We start from the raw sequence: 7,902 nt of genomic DNA on the forward strand, positions 1-7,902 counted from the left end.
ATGCGCGGCTCCCCAGATGTGCACCTCTGAGCATGCAGCCGCTGCCCAGCTTTGGGGGAAAGGATGGCACTGGTGGTGCTGCTGATGTGTAGGGGGGACAGGAGGGATTGGTGTCTGTGTGGTGGTGTGTGGGGGAAGGCCTGGGATGCAGGAGCAATCCCTGGGAGCTGTTTGCTGGAGATGGAGAAGGTGATGAGGAGGGCATGGGTGGGAGGGCCAGGCTGACATGGTCTATAGCAGGGGCAGTGCTGGAGGTGACAGATAAACCCAGCTGCACTCATTCCGTGGCTCAGCCCTGGGCTTGGCCACCTCCTTCCCAGGGATGTACCCCAGGGAGTGAAGTACCTTAACACCATCACTTCCCCAGCGCCCTCCTCATCCTCCCCCTGCTCCCATGCCATCCCAGTGACCACCTCCTCTTCCTCCTCATGCCCCTGGGCAGCGCTGATGCTGGTCATGCTCAGAGCCAAGCGCTGGGTTGGATCCAGCCCAATCTGTGTGTCCTGGCTGACCCCTTTTACCCCATATCCTCCCACCAGAGGAAGAGGTGCAGGGATGGCACAGTGGGGTCTCCAGGGTGCCCCACGTGGGCTGCGGAAAGGCAGGCGCAAGTGTCCTGTGAAATGCTCCATTGCCCTCGGTCGGATGGGGCCAGCCTGGGGAGTGGGGCACTTGTGAGAGCAGCCCTGGGCTCCGGCACCCAGAGGGAAGCCCCGACACCCCCCGGGCAGTGTGTTATGTGGCGATGAGGGGCACCTCGCCGGCAGCGATGGGGAATGGGGAGCCGTCCCCTCCGCTGAGCACACGGTACAGCAGCTCCTCCTTCTCGCGGTGCGCCTGCTCCCGGAGCTGTGCCTCCTTCTCCAGTGCTCCACGGGCAGCCAGGAGCTCCTCTGACAGCTGCCTGGAGGGAAACAGCACCCGTGAGCCCCCTCTGCACCCAAATGAGTGGCCCTGTGGGCTGCAACGTATTCTTGATGTATTCCCTGTCCCCGTGGGACCACACGGTACAGCAGCTCCTCCTTCTCGCGGTGCGCCTGCTCCCGGAGCTGTGCCTCCTTCTCCAGTGCTCCACGGGCAGCCAGGAGCTCCTCTGACAGCTGCCTGGAGGGAAACAGCACCCGTGAGCCCCCTCTGCACCCAAATGAGTGGCCCTGTGGGCTGCAACGTATTCTTGATGTATTCCCTGTCCCCGTGGGACCAGCACTTACCTCGCCATGACCAAGTGGTTCTGGGTGCGAACTTGCAGGTCCTCATTCTCCTGCTGGAGAGTCTTCACCTTCTCCTCCAGCAGAAGGTTCCTCTCGGCCTGGAAGTAGGCATGAGGGTGAGGAGGAAGGCAGAAAGTGATGGCGATGCACCCCCATCCCCTCCCTGCTCCAAGAGATGAACCAGGCTACATCCACCTCCCCTTCAGCTGCACTTTCTGGACAGGATTCAGGTGGGGGGAAGAGATGGAAAGAGCAAAGCCCACTTGTGACCCGTGTCCTCCTTTCAACCCACCACAGTCTAAAAAAAAAAGCCCATGGATGTGCTCGTTCTTCATCTCGATGACAAAGTGCAGGCTCTCCAGCTCCTGCTCCCAGAAGGGGCTGGGGCTCCCATGTTCCTGCGGGACACAGGGCATGTGGCAACTGTGGGGTGGGTACTGGGGGGTATCTGCCATGGTTCACCCCACACCCATGTTTCACCCATCACTTGTGTTCAAGAGACCCCAACAGCCCATGCATGTCCCAGGGACAGGGATTTGCTCCCCACTTCAGCTGCCCTGCATCTGGGGAGGATTCAGGGCATCATCAGGGTCAATCAGCATCTCAGGGTCCATCAGAGAAGCTTTGGACCAGCACCCCAGAGGCAGGTCCCCTCCCTGCCACCCCTCTCTGCACCTCTATGTGCTTCTTGTAGTCCGTGCTCATAAGTGACTCCTCCACCCGCTTCATCCTCTCCTGGAAGGACTTCAGCTGGGAATTCAGTGCCTGGATCGTCTCCTAGGGCAGCCAGGGAAGAAGCAGGATGGGAGATACCTGGGATTTCTTCCTAAGCAGAGCTGGGCTGTGGCACCCTAATAACCCCAGGGCTGGAGGAGCCTCTGTGGTCCCTGGGCACACCAGGGACCGAGGTGGCCACTGAGGAGCTTGGAGCACCATAGCAGAACCAGTAGATGGTCCCTCAAGCCCTCCACAACCACCCCCTCCCCAGGGATTTCCCTGCAGGTACCTGTAAGGCCGCCTGGGACCTGTGGTGGGACTCTGCCAGCAGCAGCTTCTCCTGCTCATGTGCTCTCTGGAGCTCTGCAGGGGGAACATGAACCAAGTGTCACTGGTGTGGGGACACCAGGGTAATGAGCCCCACGGTGCCATGGAGCAGGGGGACACTGCTGTCCCAGCACGCACCTTGCAGGGTCTCTGTGTGCTCTCTCTTCAGGGCATCAAACTGCTCCTTCAGCTCCAGGTCTTTTCCCTCTTCCACCTGGGAAGCAGGGAGATGACAAACCCTACCTGTGTGATCTGCTGTGAGGGATGCTGTGGCCCCCCCAGCCCATTATGCCTTATTGCCAGACCCCCCTACTGCTCCCCAAAACCAGAAGAGCCCAGCCCAGCACACGCCAGGTCCATGATCACTGCCTGGGAAGTCTTGGCTGGCCACACACTCTCTGCCCAGCCACTGTTCCACTGACCTGGATGTCACCATCCCGGGTGATTCCCTTAGTGCCTGCCTGGCTGGCATCCCGCAGCCGCTCCTCCTCATCCTCCTCCTGGCCTTGGAGGAGTCTTGTGCTCTCTGTCCTCTCCTCTTGCAGCGCTGCCTTCTCCTTCCCATCCTCAGGCAAGAGAGTGGCATTAGCTGCAATGCAAATGTGGCTCAAACGGTGCTGGCTGCATCCTACTAACTGGGCTGCTTGGATGTCCTGGCCTGGCTTCAGCCCCTCTCCTCTTCCCACTGGACAAATACCTGCCCCCATCTCACTGGTGAAAGTTAGCACTAATTGGGGTGATGCTGACAGGTTCAGAGAGGACACAGCTCATTAGGGGACAACCTGTCTGCCTGAGAGGATTCAGTGCCATCATCTCTGGATGCCATAATACCTGCCCGCTTGCACCAGTGCCATGTGGAGGCTGCAGCCGCCATCCCCATCCTCCCCAGCACAGGCTGGCCACCCTGTGGTCCATCGTAATGCTTTATTAATATCACACTAGGAAAGCACAGCAGGGGGAAGACACACATTCACTTCTCACCGTTCTCTGTCTTCAAGGCTGTGAGCTCCTGGGAAGCTGGTCCCCTCTGCTGCTGGGCTTTTAGCTGTCTCTAAGAGAGAGAAAGGGCTGGAGCAGGGGAGGACAAAGCAGGGCAGAGGACACCCTGCAGGAGGCACACTGCGCTAAGCGTGCTTCAGCCCTGCTAAAGCAGGGTGGTTGAGCAGCAGTGGTCCCTCCCTGCCCTTTGTCAGCCCTCAGCACCATAGGTACATGGCAGGCAGCCCTGAGCTCGTGCTGTTTCCCTTCATCCTGGATGCTTCCCCCATGTGGCATTGCCAGCCACTGGCTGGAACACCCGAGGGATGCTCACAACCCCCCTGACATGGAGCTGGTGTAAAATAGGGTCCAGCAGCAAAATATTTGGTGGGGGAGAGCAGGCAGCACTCTGCAGGACTATGGTGTTTCATTACCACCTTCCTCCTGCCCTGTCCCTGCTGCCCGGGGATGCTCAGGGTCAGCGTGGTCCCTGGCACCCTGCAGCACCCCAAACAAGCCGGTGCTTTACACAGCTGGGCTTTGACACAGGAGTGAGACATGAAAACACCCATAAACCAGAGGCGCTGCGGGCCCCGTGCAGGGCTGGCAGCGGCACAAGCAATGACCTCAGGAGCACAGGAATGTGCTGCTCTGCCCCGCGCGCTCCCGCACGCTCCCACTGCTGCCGGGGGCTGATAGAACCCAGAGCCGGGAGCTGCCTTCAGCATCGCAGCTCTGTGGGATGCCTTCCAGCCCTGCATGGGCCTAATTTAGTCACTTGGAGGGGAGGAGGAGGAGAAGACAAGAGACATGGATGTATTTTTATCTGTTACTGGAAGATAGAAGCAAATCTTGCCTGCTCTTGTAGTTTGGCCTTGGTGTGGGGCAGATCTTGCTCCTCTTGCCCATCACTGGGTCATGCTTCTGGGCAGGGGAGCGGATGCATTGTGGACAAGAACCCACCTGCAGACACGTTGCTGTTCTCCAGCCCCAGCAAAGCCACCCCTAAAAACACCGGTCCCTAATGAAAGCAGTCTTAGAGCCTGTGGGGAGCTTGGCTGAATACAGACCAGATTGGAGAGCCTGGCTTGGGAAAAGAGCGAGGGAAAGCAAACAGGTCCCTGCCTCCGCCTCCCCTGCAGCCCCCCTCCTGAAGCCGGAGGGCAGTGCAGTTGCCAGAGAGGCTCAGGAAGACTCAGCCTCTGGGAAGCCACAGCTTTATCTTCCCTTCTATGGCGTGAGTGCTGCGGTGTTGAACGCAGCCCAGGCAGTGGAGTGAGGAGGCACCAGACGGTCGGGATTCGCAGGGTTTGTTCTCATTCCCGACACAACTTGCCCTGCAAACATGGGTCACCCAGGATGCTGCTGAGCTCCAGGGTCTCCAGCCTGCTCCTTGCACCCATCTCATGCTGGTGTGCATCTCCCTGTGATTTAGTGTGCCCCATGTCCCGTGCAGGGTTTTGGAGTCTGGAGGTGGGGAGTGTGTGGATGAGGTAGTCAGCCTCAGGTCTGCAAGCCTCAGAGCATTATGAAATCCTCAAACCCCCACAGGTTACACTGATGCAGGGGTCACACAGCCCCCAAGGGTTTTGGATGACCTGAGCCTTGCCAGGAGCAGGATGCTGGTTCTTCCTCCAGGCGTGACCACCAAACCTCACCTGCCCGAGACAAACTGCCTCCATTGCACATACATCCTGCTCACTGGTGAAGGCGATGCCCAAGGGTGAAATGTCCAAGGCTGGTTACCCCTGATTGCCCCCATAGCATGGGACACATTCCCACCATGGATCCAGGGCACTTCTGTGTCTCTCCCATACCCCAAACCCAGCTGGATGGGGCCTCAGAGCCCCTCAGCTGCTCAAGGAAGATGATTGAGATAACTCCACTGAGCTCAGAAATGGCTAAAAGGGAGCAGGAGTTATGCCAGCATCAGCAGACAAATCTAAATACCTGCCCCGAGGCCATGAGCGAGACACCCTTCCTACCTCTAGATGCTACTGAAATAGTGTCCTGAGCTAATTTTACTCCTAAGCACTCAACTGTCCTTTGGGATGAGAGCTCCAAAGCCAGGGTGAAAACCAAAATACAGCTGTAACCTGAAATACATCAGCAGCTTCCGCTGCCACCTCCAGAGCAGCACATGGCACCCACATCTCTGGTGTCACCCAGTGCATTTTGGAGATCTGGAAGCCGTTCCTGGTAGCCGCTGTGTGTGAAAGGAGCAGGTTGGGGGTTGCTCCAGCTGGAATGGCTTTGGCCCAGGGAAGAAGCAGCCTGGAACATCCCGCAGGTGCAGGACATCGTCAGTCCTGCTTGTCTTGTAAGGTCTCAGCATTGAACCCTCTGGCTTCGGCTTTGAGGAGGGTCATGCCAAAAAATACCTTCCAGCTATAAAAAAGAAGTACCCACGTTCTTAGAACAAAATATTTCTAATGGTCTGGAGCAGAAATGTTTATGGATGGATTAACTGGGATTTCCAGCAGCACCTGAGGCATCTCGAAAGGTGCCAGCGGTGGGGAGGACCTGCACAGAGGCAGCTGCAGCCTCTGCTTCAGCTTTCAGCATGAGGTGGGGTTTTGTACCTTATCTTTCTTCCTCCTTTCCTGTTTTACAAGTGTGTTAAGCAATTAAACCGTGCAACAACAAACGAAATCACACAGAGGCAGGAAATGAGCATTTAAATCCCAACCCTGCTCCTGGGCTTGAGGTTCTGCTTTGTGGCCCTGGAGAAGGGAGCCAGGACTTGGTCTGTGACCCTATAGAACCTCCCCAGGACCTGCAGCGGATGCTCAGTGCCGTCACTGAGCAACACTGGCTCAGGTCTCTGGGACCTGCCTTTGACTCTGCTGCTGTTTTTCCTCCAGTGAGGTTGTGTTACAAGATGACTATCACCTCTCGTACAGTCAGATCTGTGCTGCAGACCATATGCAAAGCCTTCATGTCATTGACAGCCCTGAGTTTTGCATCCTGACCTTTCCCTGGCTCCTGCTGCTACATATAGTTCCTATATCTCCAAAATAAATTCACCCCAGCACTGGAAGGCAGCCAAACCTCAGCCCTGATCTTTTGGGAAGGAGTCTCGGCCTCTCTCACGCTGGGAACATGACTGAAGGGCAAGTGGTGGTGATGGGTGGCCAAGTGTGGATGGAGACAGAGGGGAGGGATCCGCAGGGACAGCGCCTGCAGCTTGGGGCCGGGCTTTGGCCACAGCACCTTCCCCTGTGCCTCCTTATCGCCCTGAGGACTGGTGATGGGAAGGATGAGGCTGCCAAGCTGCCTCCCCTGGCGCATGCAGCAGTGCCTGGTATGCCAGCCACCACCAGACCCAGCCCAGCACAGGCTCCCCAAGGTCACCTCCAACCTGGGACCGGCCCCAGAAGCCTCGACAGCCCCCAACCCCATCATAAAGCCCCATGATGTCTTTTCCTAGTTGTGTTCATCATCTGTGGTGCAAACTGAGCTGCGCATGACAGGGGGGTTGGAACTAGACGATCTTAAGGTCCTTTCCAATCCAAACCATTCTATGATTCTATGCCTACCCGCGTCTGCCTGGGTTTAACAGCTCTCCCATCCCCAGACAACCCCATGGGACCACCTCTGCAAGTCCACCCATCAGCAGTGGGAGAGTGAAGGTCTCCCACCTGCCTTTTGGGACCCTGGATGTGAGAACATGGGCAAGAGTGGCTCGATGCCCGCCCTCACCCCTTGTTGCCATAAAGGGGATTTTCAGTGCCGCTTTTGGGATTAATTTGTGACTTAGTCATAGCATCGGGGCTGTTTTATGGGGCACACATTGTGGTGAGCAGCGCCTCAAGGCTCAGTAGAGGAGCTGGGGAGCAGGCGAGCGCAGGAAGGGAGGCGTCTGTGGGCAAGTGGCTGACTTCAATTTCCTCCTTTCAGTTCTCAGCACCTGCAGCCTCAGGGCTGCTGTTTTCTCCCTGTCCTGTGCCCCTTCTTCTCACAGTCACAAACCAGCCCACAAGTGTCTGATCTCATGACAGAGAGAAGAGTGCTCGGGGTTTGTTTTTTTCTTCCGTGCTATGGAGAAGCAGCCAAGGCTACAAGTGCTGTAAATAAAGGCACTTGCTGGCTCCGGGGCTCTGCAAGCTCCACTCCTGCTCCCCCACACATCCCAGCAGTGGGTTGTGCTTTAGACACATGGTCCTGGGCAGCCGAGCTCTTGCAGCTGCCTCTGCAAAGGGCTGTCCATGTAGGGGGGAACACCAGCACCAAGGGGCCTTTCCAGCTTTCCTCCTGCTCCTGCCACCCTCCAGCCACCACAACCCACCGACAACAGCTACGCACGGCACAACTTCACAAACACCTCCCGAGGCTGATGGCAGAGTGAGAGCACATCAAAAAAGAGTAATAGTAACGAGCAGATAATTTCTAGACCTTAAATCACAAGAGGTCTTCAGTGCAAGAGCAATGCACTGAGATCTGTTGGGAACTGTGTTCCCAGCCTTCAGCATGAAGGGGAGACCCAGCATGAGACAGGGGACAACTTTTGGGGCAAGGGAGGATGCTGTGGGAGAATGGCAGAGGATGGGGGAACTCGACCCTGTTTTATATAGGACCAACATTTCCAGCAGGCATTGTCACCCCCATTTAGCATGGGTGATGTGGGGGGACAGCCCGGAGGGGTGCAGCGCAGGTGGCTGTGACTCCC

The 7,902-nt window shown here is 57.3% G+C and overlaps 1 protein-coding gene across 1 annotated transcript; it reads right to left on the reverse strand.

The window, feature by feature from the left end:
- Nucleotides 1–735: 735 nt before the first annotated feature.
- On the reverse strand, nucleotides 736–3,306 carry CCDC69 (coiled-coil domain containing 69; the record flags this gene model as incomplete). The annotated part of the gene is made up of 9 exons (XM_010009608.1): nucleotides 736–904; nucleotides 1,212–1,309; nucleotides 1,419–1,426; nucleotides 1,504–1,609; nucleotides 1,887–1,988; nucleotides 2,218–2,291; nucleotides 2,394–2,469; nucleotides 2,678–2,844; nucleotides 3,237–3,306. Coding segments are annotated over 9 exons (870 nt in total), but the record flags the coding sequence as incomplete, so codon positions are not given.
- Between the last annotated feature and the right edge of the window lie 4,596 nt (nucleotides 3,307–7,902).

The sequence above is a fragment of the Nestor notabilis genome, unplaced genomic scaffold, assembly GCF_000696875.1.
Source record: "Nestor notabilis isolate BGI_N333 unplaced genomic scaffold, ASM69687v1 scaffold24592, whole genome shotgun sequence".
Taxonomy (NCBI): Eukaryota; Metazoa; Chordata; class Aves; order Psittaciformes; family Psittacidae; genus Nestor; species Nestor notabilis.